Source organism: Rhipicephalus sanguineus, chromosome 1 (genome assembly GCF_013339695.2).
Source record: "Rhipicephalus sanguineus isolate Rsan-2018 chromosome 1, BIME_Rsan_1.4, whole genome shotgun sequence".
Lineage (NCBI taxonomy): Eukaryota > Metazoa > Arthropoda > Arachnida > Ixodida > Ixodidae > Rhipicephalus > Rhipicephalus sanguineus.
In genome coordinates this window covers 39,836,985-39,851,882 of record NC_051176.1, presented here as the reverse complement: position 1 = coordinate 39,851,882, position 14,898 = coordinate 39,836,985, and the positions used below count along the sequence as shown (strand labels likewise).

General features: G+C 48.7%; 1 protein-coding gene across 1 annotated transcript in view; it reads left to right on the top strand.

The window, feature by feature from the left end:
- Positions 1 to 14,898, top strand: part of LOC119382427 (cubilin) — a 126,283-nt gene that overhangs the window by 74,057 nt on the left and 37,328 nt on the right. The window contains exons 14-19 of the mRNA XM_049413133.1: positions 3,549 to 3,681; positions 3,772 to 3,903; positions 5,841 to 5,985; positions 6,869 to 6,993; positions 8,307 to 8,435; positions 9,494 to 10,006. Coding sequence (XP_049269090.1) covers positions 3,549 to 3,681; positions 3,772 to 3,903; positions 5,841 to 5,985; positions 6,869 to 6,993; positions 8,307 to 8,435; positions 9,494 to 10,006 — 1,177 coding nt within the window. The remainder of the gene's footprint in view (positions 1 to 3,548; positions 3,682 to 3,771; positions 3,904 to 5,840; positions 5,986 to 6,868; positions 6,994 to 8,306; positions 8,436 to 9,493; positions 10,007 to 14,898) is intronic.

The window sequence follows — 14,898 nt, the reverse complement described above, 5'->3', positions numbered from 1 at the left end:
CACAAAGCCATCCACAAAAACTTCGATGAGGTTTGCCGGAGAAATGCGAGGACTTGATTCTTTCGACGACGACGCAGTTCGTGCCTCGGGAACTGCGGCATCTAGTTTTCCGTGTCTGAAGGGTAGGGTCGACGGCGCATAGGTGACAAGGAGCGACGTCGGGGCGATGGAGATCGGCGGCTAACTGAGGGGAGGCGGTCGGGTGAAGAAGATTCTTGTGGCCTTGATGTGCCGCTAAACCGTCGAGGGTCGTGCGAAGATCGTGGCATGGTATCTGTGTGGACGAGAGGGCGGCGGCGGCAGAAACGTGCCACATGTCCGGCATAGCCGCAAGAATAGCAGATAGGGCGGTTGTCTGCGGTGCGCCACGGGTTAGGAAACGTAGCGACTGGTCGTCCGAACGGAACTGGTGACGACTGAACAGGCACCGGCGAGGGAGAACTAGTTGGCTGACGGGGCGCTCTGGCTGCGACGACCTGTGCGTACGTCAAGGGTGCAGCCTCCAGAGGTGGTGAACGAGGGAAAGGCAAAGCGCCAGTTACCTCTTCTTGGATAGCTTGTCTCATGGCTGGGGTCAGATGATGTGTCTGTGCTGGTTCGGGAGTGCTTGATAATATGGAGAGCTGCCGAGCGACCTCCTCACGCACAAACTGTTTTATCTGAACCAACATGGAATTCTGGTCTCCGAGAGTCAAAGCTGCGATCGAGTCACGCTGTTCCAGAGAGCGTCGTGTCTGGGCGCGTTGCTTGCGCAACTCGTCGAAACTCTGGCACAAACTGACCAGTTCGGCTACGGTTTGTGGGTCCTTGGCTAACAACATCTGGAATGCGTCATCGGCTATTCCCTTGAGTATCTGCTTGATCTTGTCTGCTTCGAGCATCGATGGGTTCACCCGCTTGCACAAGTCAACAACGTCTTCGATGTAGCTGGTGAAGTTCTCTCCTGGCTGTTGAGCGCGCTCACGAAGTCGCTGTTCTGCGCGGAGCTTTCGTACAGCGGGGCGGTCGAAGACTTCTGAAAAGGCTGTCTTGAACGAAGCCCAGTTGGTAATATCAGCTTCGTGATTCCGCAACCAGAGACTAGCGACGCCGGCCAAGTAAAAGCTGACATAAGTCAGCTTAGCCGCATCGTCCCACTTGTTCGCTGCGCTCACCTTGTGGTATGTAGCCAACCACTCCTCAACGTCTTGGTCGTCAGTGCCGCTGAAGATCGGCGGGTGACGCAGTGGCAACACGCCAGGACATGCAGTGGCGGGAATCTGGGAGGTACCTTGGTTGGCGGATTCTTCCGGCATTGCTGACACTGGAGGTAAGGTGCGGCTTCGTAGATCCAGCTTCGAAGACTACCCAGCACCTCCACCAAATTATAAGGGGGTTTATTCACAAAACCAAAGGCCCGGGTTCAGCGGCTGAAAAACTGTCACGCGCGCTCTCAATCGGCTCTTCGTCTTGGTCTTCTTCCACTCCTACTCGATGCTGTCTCGCTGTCTCTCTTCCCCACTACAATATATATATATATATATATATATATATATATATATATATATATATGTATATATATATATATATATATATATATATATATATATATATATATATATATATATATATATATAAACTCTTCATAATACCGCCACAATTACACCATACCATACCCCAGCCGCACCAAAGGAAAATACAAGGGAACGCGACAGAGTGAGTATGCAAGCGGCTTGGGGTTTCCGGTACTAAAGCTCTCTTTTAATATTTACTAATTTGTCACATGCTCAAGTGGTAACCTCTGCTAATCCTAACGCGCTAAGTTGTAACGATACTATTTACTACCTATAAAGGAGAAAACGTTAGCGAAAGGTGGTAAACGTGACGCGAAGGTAGTAAATGCTGCAGCTGCTATCTTTTTTACTACCACCTTTAAAGAGTGTATGTAACGCTCATAAGTACATCATCACGTAGCGATATTTATGCCATGCCGCTATGACACGCCGTTGTGAGCCTTGTGGTGAATCTGACAACAAACATGTCTATCACATAGATTACGCAAATTTTCCCAGAAGTTTCAACGTAATACTAGTTGTTTATTTTGATAGATTCTCTTAATCTAGCAATAACAAGCTTAAAGCAGAGTGCGCAAGTATGTGCCCTACCACCACATACTGATGCAATAAATATATTTTAACAATTTATTTGCTTATTTATTTATTTATTCATTTATTGTTACGTTGATGAAATACACTGCAAACGAGTGAAAGATGGCTAGCTCAGACATGGCTGCCGCCATAGTATGTCTGAACAAACTCGCATCGCTTCCCATGAGGTCCATCCTTATGGTAAAGGGTACTGTACTGCGAAACGTTGAAGTAGTCTCAAGACACATGTAAGATGACGTGTACTTAGTGGAGAAGTGAGCGACAATAGTTTAAGGAGCCCTGGAGCACTTTTTAAGCATGGGCAGAAAACGCTGCCGATAGGTAGCTCCTGAGAACATGTGAGCCAAACATTACAACGCAGCACGCTGCCTTGAATTTACAATTAATTTTCAAAGTCAGCTAGAAATTGGTGGCGCTTCTCTCGACAAATGATGCCATAAACCCAAATAACCGTGCCATAAACACAAAGTCCACGGTCATTGGCTGATGTGAGCATCGTGAGCTGCATAGTTACCGCGGCTGCCGCGGGATGCCGCGACATTCCCGTGCACTTGCTCGCGATCACACTGAGTGTCGAAGACAAACAAAAGTGTTCAAGGCTCTGACATAGCTTCTTGGACCCTCTTCACCCCCCCTCCCCCTCCCCACTGCGTAGCTTTCAGCGCGCTCGCGATACGAAAGGAGTGAGAAGGCGCTTAAAGCGTGCGACAAATCCCTGCAACTCCGCTTGTACTTGACAGATTCTAAAAATTCTTGTGGCAGTCGATTCGTAAGGCAATAAACTCCTTTAATGAAGTCGTTCAGTGATTACTTGGGAAAGTCTTGCAGGTCCTCTTTAAATTTGGAGATCACCTGTGTGAATTTTGTGTATACAGTGTTCGCAGTTTTTTGTTCAAAGAGGCTCACAGACGCTCACTTAACGAGTTGTGTACGACCGGTCTGTGTCGGTAGAGACAATGCTCCAACAAAACAAGGAAAAAAAGCATTTGCCATGAAGTGTGGGTGAGGCGTTGGGGGCTGTCATTTGAGGTGTCGCCGGAAGCGTTGCTAAGAGTTTCCGTGATCATCTGAAATACCTAGGGCGGTATCACAAAAAACGAAAGTAAAACTTAAATGCACATTTGCGTTAACGGCCCTTGTTGATGGCACATTTATAGGAGCAGGCAGCAATATCTCCGTGATAGAAGTTTGGTGGTCCAGTAATGCGCTCTTACGTGACATGACACTTCGGTGCAGATAGAAGCCGTATGTGTGAATCGCCGCTTAGCAGCGGTGGTTTTTCTTAATTATGGCTGCTAAAACTAGCACGGTGGGTGCAGATAGCCACTGAACCATCATCCACGATATCCCCGCTATAGAAGGCAACGTGCGTACTGACGATCCTGTCGTTTGTGCATGCAGGCTTCACGTGACATATGCAGCGTGGAGTTCACCTTTATCGACTTCGACGTAGACAAAGACAACGAGTGCTTCTCGGACTTTCTCGAGATAGACGGGGAGCGCGTGTGCGGTGTCCTTCCGCCGGGATCAAAGAGTGAGTTTCACCTGATGCGCTAATTAAGGATATACGTATATTTTCTCAACGAAACCAATGTGTCTCACTTTCTTTTTTTGTGCATGCCAGGACTGGTGCATTTCAGCAGCTCGCAGATGGTCTTCCGCTTCCGGTCCGACCAAAGTGGAAGTCGGCCTGGTTTCCACATCAAGGCTCGCCAGGTTGAGTGTGGCTCGCGGCTGCCGCCGGGCGCGGGACTTGGTAAGTACTGACGCTCTCGCATAGCTTCAGTCCCTTAAAGGTTCCTGCTGTAATGTTTTTATGTTCGTACACCTCGCTTCGCCTTTTTTTTTTTAATTTTACGCCTTGCGTTACATGATAGTTACAATAAACTGGCCCAAGTTTATCATCTGATGCAACATGAGACAGTATGAGACAACGTGGACGTTATTTAAGCAATAAGGGAAAAAAGCGGCCGCTGCAGTAAGCGATGTGACCTTCGTGCTCTCTGTAACTTCCACGCAAACTTGCGGTGAGAGCGCAAGACGTACAAGATAAGCGCGTGTGCACGAGCGACCACACCCTGTAGAGGCGCACGCTCATCTCAACGCGTGGGGCGGTGACCTTTAAAGGGACCGACAACTGATTTTTCTCGACCCAGCTTTTTACGGCGCGACAGGAAGCTTACCCTTCGTAGCGTTTGTAGCTGCAGTGGTTTATCCTAAAAGCACGTAGTTATTTTATAAGCAGTATTTTTCGACCTGAAAGGCTCCAAACACGCATGAAGGCTAGCTCCAGCAACGCTGAGAATTAATAGCAATGCCGCTAGCACTTGTGGAAGCTGTACTTGTGGAAGCACTTGTGGAAGTTACTGTAGCCATGCTTAACCACCTTTATTTTGAGCTTTCCAGCCATTTTTGAAAATAGCAAGCTGTTACAATGAGATGATGTGGCTTTATACACCTTCTCGGTATTTGTACAGCGTTGTGCGCGCCTGCGACCAAGGTTGCCTGCGCCTGTGTCATGGATGGCTTTTCGCGGCATGGGATCATTACGCCAAGCGAAGGCAGCGCCACTTTGTTGCATACAACTAAAGGAGGCCTATATGTACATTTTTATGGAGTAATATCTTTTAATATAAAGAAATGAACAATATTTCGGTACTAACAGAAAAGTCATCGAACGCATACACCAATCAATGGTCACGTGACCGGCTTCATCGGGCCGTTTTTTATTTTGCCGCCAGAGGCGCCAAAGGTCACTTTTCGCGACTTTCAATGAAGAAATAAAAACATAAATCCGCCTCTCGCGAGATAAACAGGGTTGGTTTGAGTCAATGCGACGGACAATCTTTCCATCAGTGCAGTCATCACATTTCATGTCCTGGGCAGTTGTCGGTCCCTTTAAAGCGCGCCCTTCGATCCCTTCGCGCCATCTCGTTAGTGATAACAAAAACACGCTGATGTACCACCGATCTCTGAGTACCGGCACCGGCAAATGGTGTACATAAATAGCACGCTGTTAGCATGACGACGAACGTGCCGTCTGTGGCGGAGTCGTTTCGCGCTGCGTGCTGGGGATCGAGGGGTCGTAAGTTCGACTCCCGGTAACAGAACTTTTTCTTCTATTTTTTTGTTTGCCGTATGTTAGTCTTTATATTTTACAACGTCATATCCGTGACGCAAATGCGTCAGTGGAGCCGTGATGGACCCCGGCATAAAACACTTTCGTGTTAATAAAGAAAGTATATGATCCCATAGAAGCGATAGGTTACGTTCGTACAGTGAATTGCGTAAAGTTAAATGGGTAGAATTTATGAAGCGATATTTCTGTCGGCTACATTGGATTCTCCTTATACATGGGCATCAGTAGTTGCGCGGTTTTGTTTTCTTTGTGCTTGCGATCCCGCTCGCATGCAGTTATTACTAATGCTGGTATGTTCTAAACGTTCTGCCTTTTAGTGCGTTCACTAAACGACTTCTACGTCGCCCATGGGTAATGCTGCTGCGGCATGCACTTTTCAGGCGTAAGGATTAAAGCTGTGCTAACACAGAGGGCTAGCGCCGCATCGCTTTTACAGCTCCCGAACACGGCACACTCAGTCATCTGTAGACGCTCAAGCCGAACGGCGGAAATGTGCACCGCATATATTATGCTGCACTTGATCCGCTCGAAGTGAACCGTTTACTGCGGTGCAGAGAAAGCCCCGGCCCTGGGAGTGCCGTGCATGTACGAGTTCTGTGACCAGAGCGGCGTATTCTACAGCCAAGGATTTCCGGGCCCTTACCCCAACCAGATGTCCTGCACTTATCGCGTGATCGCCGCTGCTCCCGACAAATGCAGGTAAGTCGGTGTTTTCTGATAACTGTCACCAGAATGCTTTGATGACTGAGAGCGACCAATGAGCCGTTTACCGTAGTAGCATAGTGTCACGAATGTACGACGGTAACTCACGCGGACACTCTGTCTAGCTTAAAAAATGAGCGCACAAAATCTACTCACTGAAGTTTTATATCATTGAACGGCAGTGACCGATATGGCATACGTGAACCATTGGCTCAGAAGTCAACATGGTTCAGCGGCAATCAGTGAAAGGAGACTAAATCTATCAAAGAAGTTGCTTTTGGCCTCACTATCGCATAATATTGCGAAGAGAGCCTAAATAATTGCAATCAGTGCAAACAGCGTATCCATGCAACACCTTGTCGGACTAAATACGCACATTTTTGTGATATATCACAAGAAAATGTGCGACATAAGCCTACTGGTGCTATGGTCTGTCACTCCCTGCGACCAAAACCCCTCGTATTGTTGTGTGCTAGTTGCCCTCCCCTTTTACATTGTCGTGGAAAGGAAATTCACGCTTCCTTTAACACTAAAAAAAGCCCTTGATTGTCTGTAAATCTAGTATATAGTATATATAAGCAGGCCATGTATCCCAACGAGTGAAATATATGGTATTACAAAGGAAGAAGGCGGTTGACCGCACATGAGGGTGACTAAGTCGTCAAGGCCGTTTAATCATGATTCATGGTGAACTATGGAATTGTGCTGGATGTGTGGTCAATACTAGATTCGTGGTAATGCACTGACTTTGCGGTCTACGCTAAATGTAGAACGACGGTTACACCAAATGCCAGCCCACGCATAACTTTGGTAGATCGGCAAATAAGGAGAGCAGTGAAGAAATGGAAAGTCCAGGACACACGTGTGTGCCCGCTTTCAGGGTAGAGCTGTCGTTCATCCAGTTCAACCTGCACTCAAACAATCGACCGGACGGCCAGTGTGGCGCCGACTTCATGGAGATCAATGGTGTCCGCTACTGCAACCGCCAGCTGGAGGGCCAGATACGTGAGTGGTCTTCGCCCACTGAATTGTTTGAATACTTGGGCTCGTCAAATATACTTTTCCGCATTGCACTGCCTTGCAACGACGCTGCCAATTTCAGCAGAGTCCGTAAGCAGAAGATATACTAGATAACCTTGGAATTCAGTCGGCAGTGAAAACGGTATCGCCCTGTATGTGTGTCAATTTAATGAACAGCTCAGTATCAGATTCTGGTTTTGAGCCGTCTGCCAGCTTTACAACAGTGTTCATTTGGAAACAGCCATGTCTGGTATGTGCAACGGCTTCAAGTCGGCGCCTTCGGTGTTATGTACCGTGTGTTCAGCGTGCGAAACGCATCAACTGCGCAGAATATTCTTGTTTCTTACATTGCCGAGGCTATAGACAGCATAATAGCAAGCTGCGTGTTGTGAGGACATTCCACAGTAGCAAAAGCGCTTGAACAGTGCCATTCACGCCGCTTATACGCTGAACGCTTTACCTCAATCCTTCTGAAAACGTAAACGCACAATACTTGCGAGAAACGCAGTTCATCTTTCAAAGCGTAGTCGCATAGCGTTGTGGCGAATAGTGTTTTTTGCACCACTGCAACGGGGCAGGAAACACCCGTCGAAAGGAAATTTCTCAGGGGACGGATCTACGGATTCCAGCTGCCAGGGCAATAGAACGTGCGAAACGCATCATTCTACTAGATTAGAAATCACGTGGAGGACTATGATCAACTGGCTGTGCTCTGCTGCCGTCGATACACAGTTAAAGAGATCTTAACGATGTTGAACATACCAGGATACCGCACATTACATATGTCACTGCATCAGCCATGACACCATTGAGTTTTAAGACTGCTTGAGCGTATGATACCCAGGAAGTAAAACACACCATTACGACATCCTCAGGATGGCAGACGTATCAACTGAGCCAATCACGGGAGTTTCATGAAAAAGTTCTGAGGACTGAGTAATGAACACAATACTACAAACAGCTACCACGCAGTGCGAGGAGAATAATGCGTTTGAATGACGCTTAATGCGAAATAGGTAACAAAGGTATTCGTACACTACTCCTGCAGCCGAATCTCGCTGTTCGTCATGGCTATACTGGCTGAAGATGTCCTCGTAAAGTGTTGATGCCGAATACTCCTGTCATTATCCCCATCATCATTCTCAGCCTGTTTTAGTCCACTGCAGGCTGTGATTCCATTTTATCCAGGCAAACTTCTTAATTTCGTCACTCCATCGAACTCTCTGCCTGCCTCGACTGCATTTCCTTCGCAGTGTCTTAAATCTCGAAATTTGACCTGCTCTCTTCGTCATCTCCAGGCATCCTGGACTTCAAAGGGCCCCGCCGTAGCGTGACTATGCATTTCATATCAAATGACCATGACACAGGGAAAGGATTCCTCGGCTTCTACAAACAACTGTCCTGTCCCATGGGGGAAGGAGGTGACGGTGGGTTGCGCATGCTACACGCAGTCACTATGTGTTGTTGATCAATATCATTCTTTTCCTTCATCCTTGCAAGATGCTTTATCCTTTCATTCACGTGAAATCGCAGTATGACTAATTAATACAATGCGAGAAATAGCCACAAACACGGACACATTAGGCCTCCATTACCCATGTACTACGATAAGAATTTAAGAGCTAACGTTTTTGTTTGTTCAGTTCAAACAAAGTTGCACGCACAGTGGGCCCGCCATGGTTCACATGACCCTGAATTCGCTTGTCTCGCTTTTAATCAGGACTATAATATTTATCCCACGAACTTTAGGTATTCAAAATCTAATGCCGAATTTTGGACATTCGAAGACAAATATATTCAAGCGTCTTCTTTATGGAAGAACCAGGATGCTTACTACATGGAGCGATTAGAAATTAATGTAAGAGCATCTTTTTGTATGTTTTGGTCCTTGACGTCTTCAGAGCTAGTCATACTGGCGCGTGAAGTCATTAGAATTGATACTGAAGACTGACGTTGCGCTCGTGTCGATGTCAGTAGGTGCCGCATGAAAAATTGATTTTAATGTCAAAATGGAAGATCTTATGAGCTTCTACTGACCTTCCCACTTGCTCAGAGCCGTCTGTGTTAACAAGACTTTAGTATGGCGGAGTAAACTATAGGGTTGGAAAATTGGTGTCAGTGCCTCTTTAACAACCGCCGTTCGCTCCCTTTGTTAAGTTGCTTCCATTTGCGCATTGGAGTCTTTCGCGGCCGTCTATGTTATGGCTGGCTGTTTACACTGAGGAAGATAGCTTATAAGGAAAACGCCATGTGTGGTGTACTTAAAGAACAAGCTTCTCCTCTTCCACACCCATTTTCAGCGATATTGCTAGTTATTTGTCGCGACGGAGCCGAGGCCAGCCAACCAGAAGGCATCCCCGCTTATCTGATAGTACTTACTGTAAAGATTCTTACCAGCTTCCGCTTATCAAGCTGGACAGAGGTTGACCCCGTGATGCCACATTACCTTCCGAGGATAAACAGAACGGCACACGTTGGCTGGCAGGGAATGACAATGGTGCCTGTAAAATTTGGTTCACCCCTTACCAGCCTGTTTACGCCCTTCTGCATCGCTTACACGGCTATACGAAACACCAGAGCATGCCACCACCAGAACATGCATGTCACAACAACGCGATGGCAGCCCTTTATGTTTTCGCAGGCCGTCCCCCGTCTTCCCTGGGTGGTGGACCACCGGAGCTCTATCACCCGAAGCCGTATCCGCATCCGCCTGATTCTACAGACGTCGCCACCAAGCGGCAGCAGCACCAGCACCAGCCGCCCAGCTGCGACCGACTGTACGCCCTCGAAGAGTTCGAGCTTGAGAGCCCCGGCTACCCGGGTCCCTACAGGCCGGGCCTCGACTGCCGGTACTTCATCCGGCGACACAGCGACGCCGTCTGCTCGCTGCTGGTTACCTTTGTTGCCTTTGACCTGGGGTACAGCCCCGGCTGCCACAGCGACTACTTGGAGTTGGCCGGCCACAAGATATGCGGCACGGTGCCTCCCGGAAAAACCAGTTAGTCAATTCGCTCGCTTTATCCGCATGATCTCTCTCGTAAACGATAGCAAAGCAGTGTACATGACATGGAGTACGGTGTGCCTAACACATAGACAAGCGGGGAAGAATATATTAGTCGTCTCTCTTGTGTTGCCTCTCTTCACGAAAAGTTTGTCAAGCTTGTGCTGCTTCCTTTTCTTTATGTTACTTTTTCGTTTCTGTTTATATGTCTGAATACCGGGTGTCCCAGCTAACTCGGACCAAGACTTAAAAAAACACAAAACCATGCACTCTAGGATCCAGGGATATATATAGGCACTGGATCTAAGATCCAGTGCCTATACATACGCCGTTGCCAGTGAACGGCTGTGCAGCGCGAGCAGTCGGTTTTTTCAATCAAGAAACTCGCTAGCAGATGCTGCCTGCGTCGGCGTTGTCTCTCGCCTGCGAGGGCGCGTTCTCGTTCTTTGCGAGCTGGTAGTTCAGCGTTTATCGCAGAAATAACAAGAGCGTTTCCATAGCCAACGCGCGCCGTTCGCTCCCTCTCGCCAAACGGCGAGCGCTGAGGCGGTGGCGCCCTCTCTTGCGCTCAAGCAAATGGAGCAGAGGACGATGCACACGCGACAGCAGACGACGATGCGCGATGCACGCCGACACGCCGAGACCCTAAGGTGCTTCTCCCCTAAGAAACAAAAGCGCGCGAAACACGCCAAGTATGAAATAGATGGGCGCTCGCGAGCCACTATTCAAGCAGCAGGCGTTCTTTGATTGATATACGGCTGAGTTCGTACAGCGCCGCATTGTACAAAGCTTCACGCTCGATGATGGATGCGTAGGCGGCGTGTTTTGATGCGCATCGATCAAAGAGCGTGAAGCCCTGTACAATGAACGAACGCAGCCATGTATCAGTCAAAGAACGCTTGGGGACGCTTAAGTAGCGGCGCGCGAGCGTGCGTCTATTTCATATTTGGCGTGTTTCGCGCGCTTTTGTTTGTTGCTCGGAAAAAACAACCAGGTACACTTCAACACAAATGAATACTTGATTCTAGGATTTTTTGAGGCGTCCTAGAACCTAAAGTTAATATTTTTCCGATTCGAGGAACCATAAAAAAGTTGGCTAATTGAAGTTAATTATTTAATGCTTAGTATGAAAAAAAGCCAGGTTGTATGTAAACATGACTACCACTAACATGCAGCAGGGGGGGGGGGGATCGGAGATCTCTGTTCGTTCCGCGTTCGTTCTGGCGGTGTTACGTCACAAAAGTGGACGGTCCGCAGCTCTCTTCCGCCGAGAGGAAGAGGACAGCCAATCGTCAAGCGGTGAGCGCCCCGAGCTTTCCGGAAGTAGACGCGCATCGTTTGTCCTCGGCAAGGAGACCGTATATTTCAAAACGAGATGTGTTTCGCCTTCTAATAAATACAGTTGTTATACGAAAAGATATTGTTTTTCTTTTCAAGCTCAAACAGTTTCTGAAACAGCAATAGGTTTGAGCGCTGATATTTATTGGTGTTAGTTTTTCTAACGTGCTCGCTATGTGAAGTCGCGCACGCGAAAAAAAGAAAGTAGCGGTTGGCGCAGTTTTTCAAGATGTCGTCCCACCAGAATGTCTGGCTGGGCTCCCGGGTGTCGAATCGTCAAAAGGAGCTTCTGCTGGCTTTTATAAAAGAGCACCCACAGATACCTACGCCGTCTTGCCCACTCGGGCCGTCGTTCACGAGTGAGGACCGGGACGACACGTGGCAGTAGCTGGTAGTGCTTTTGAACTAAAGTCCCTGCGCGTGAGACCACAGCACAGTGACAGGCCCGTTCATTTTGTTCGCACTGTTCGTTTCGAGAACAGAAAGCGACGCCGCACTCGCTCATGTCTTCAAACGCATCTCGCACCTCCAACCGCAAGAGAAGCACACGTCGCAAGCGCCATTTTCTCAAAATCAGCTGTTGCGGCAGCTGCAACCGCCGCATCATGCCGTGCGAAGCCGTTTGTTCGCTCGAGAGAACGCGTGCGAACGGTCTCGCGCTCCTTTCGTTTGTAGCAGACGACATGCTCGTTATGACGCGGTATGATGTCACCAAAAAATAAAAGATAAAGAAAAAAGAAAAATGGCTACGCCCCTCAGAGACGTGGTTTTTTCCGGCTTCAGCCAATCGCGATCGACGCCAGAATGGGTACAGAACGAACGGCGCAGAACAGAGATCTCCGATCACCCCACTCGTTATGCCGCGATATGACGTCATCAAAAAAGAAAAGATCAAGCAAAAAAAGAAATGGCGACATCCCCCGGCCTTGAGTGGCATCTCCCGCTTCAGCCAATCAGCGCGCTTGTTCTTCCCCAGGAGAACGAACAAGCGGAACGAACAGATCTCCGATCGCCCCCCAGGTAGAACTTTCCTAGAGCACATGGTTTTGTAAGCTAGTAAGCCAGAGGTCGGCCAGCTAGTTCTCGTCCTGACGGGAAACAACGTCGTGGTCAAGTGTGTTGGAATCTCGAGACAACACGAAGATTGCAAAATAGAACGCTGGGACAACCACCGTAAGCGTAAAGAAACGCTACTGCCGTGGCAGCAAACAAAACTTTGCACGGCGTGAGCGTCAATTCTTTCTGCATTGCCGCTTGGGGATATGGGGCTACGTTTGCAGAAGAGCAGAAGTGATATTCTTGAGCATACGCATTTGGGATACGATCGCGTACGCTCGCAAGGTCACGCGCTACTCGCCCGGTCCTTGACGAAAACTGCCACGCCGCTAACGGCTTAACAAGCTCAACTCTGCGCAGTGTGTGTAACAATCGCAGTACAACACGATGTGAAATCTCGCGAACGTGATACCGAAAGCGACAGCTGCTCGCGGCTATCGCGTACTTCATCGGACACACGCGCTGATCAGTTTGCGTTTTGTCTTAACTTGAAACATGCGGTGGTATGTTCGCCGCCACTCGCAATCGCACCATCTTGCATGGCGGAACGGCTTGAAAAGATAACGCCAGGCGTAATGGCAACCGAAGGTGAAGTCCCCCAGCGCCCGCATTGCGATCCGTCGAGCCCCCAGAAAATGGCGGTGAGCGCGCATCGTCTCTTTTTTGCGTCTGATAACATGTTTGACAACCAGAAAACTTCAAGATATTTTCCGCAACAAATACTCCTGGCAGTTTCTGGCGACCCGCGGGTAGGCAGAACTGTCCAGCCAGAGAAAATCGAATGCCGACTGGAAGTGCACCGCGCGATGGGCGGAGCAACCCTAAAATGAACGCGCTCTGGGAGAAAAGTGTCAAAGAAATGACGTCTTAGCGGCCATATCTACTGGGCGCAAAGGCAGCGTTGCTATGGTTATGTGGCGTGGCGAGTTTTATATCGGTGGTGCATGTGCGTTTCTGTAGGTCTCGTACGAACCGTGGTGGGCTGGAGGGATGACAGCATCCATTCCTTGTGCCGAATTTTTAGCTCCGCAGTGTTCTCCTTGTTGTAGCCGTGGTGTCTGAAAAAAGGTGTGTGCAACGAGTGCGTATCTACATACCGTGCTATGGATGCAGGATCTGCAGTACTCAGCGAAATCGTGCTAAGTGCTTCAGGAAAGACATTTTTTTAAAAGCCGTTTGAAGATTTTGACGGCCAGCGTGGTCGTATGCCTTCGGTTCGGTGTGTGGTTGACAGAGAGCCGAGGCAATGGCTGGGGGGGCGATCGATCATTTCGGAGAAGACACGGAGGGGACAATTGAGCAAAACAGAGGAGGCGCGCAGGGGGGGGGGGGGGGGGGGGGGAATTAGGCACTGCGAATAAGCCGCCGCCGCCGCGCGGCGGCATTCTGCCACTTAGCGCTTCACAAGTACACGAGGGCCCTTTTTGCACACCTGAATTGGAGTTTCTTGCTGCAGAACGTATCATACAACCGCAGTTTACCGTGGTGATGAACGATGCTGCCGAATAACCGTATTTTCTGGGAACGTATTAACCGGAACACTATTGCTATATTGGGTTAGTTTTAGCTTTCACGATTGCGAACGTACGAGCGGGATTTCCCTGCTCCTACGCTACCGGCTGCGAGCGTAGTAGCGGGAACGTATCAACGAGGTCCTACTTATAGGGTATTTTTCTGAAGCAGTTTCAAACGCAGGCTTCCTCTATGGTATAATGCGTGCATGCCACGCCGAATACCTGGGTTTGATGGAATCCCCATTTTTATTATTTGATTTTTGTTAAGGTCATGCGAGTTTTTGTATCGCACGACGCGTTTCTCAAGGCCAAACTATGATGCCGCACTTAGAAGTGTACTGACACAAAATTTCGCGGGCGAGATAGCCCGTGGGATCCATTCCCGCGAACTTGCGTATATCACCTGCAAAATATCAACTGCGAATATGACGTGAAAGGTACTTTATATGAATGTTGAAGTTCGCGTGCGCGATCCAGCGCTATAGACGTCAGACTCCGCCCAGGCGGCGCTGCAAAAGCACCGCCACCAGCGCCCACATCGCAGCCCTGGCGCTAACTGGGTAGTACAAAGAGAGCCGACCGCAAGATAATGTGCATAGGCCACAATAGAATCCCCCCCCCCCTCTGTCTTTGGTGTCAAGGCGCGGTTTCCTGAAAATCAAGGACCTGGAAAGCTTCCGCATATCCACGCTTCATAAAAGTAGGAACCTCATCAAAGAGAACTGTGGGTGCAATGAAAAAGAAGATTAAGTTATTCCGGCACGCTGCAACTCGCAAGTACAAGCGAGCATGGCACGACATCGAGTTCGATGCAAGCCCTCCTACGTCCGTTCTGTAGCGCCTAAATACGTTAAAATCGGGTATATACGTAATGCCAAAGCAATGAAGTGCATAGACGATCAAATTACTTAGCTATGTATCTTAGATCAGTAGTACAAATCTCGCTTCATCAGGGACGAATGGCCCCGGCGATTTTTATCT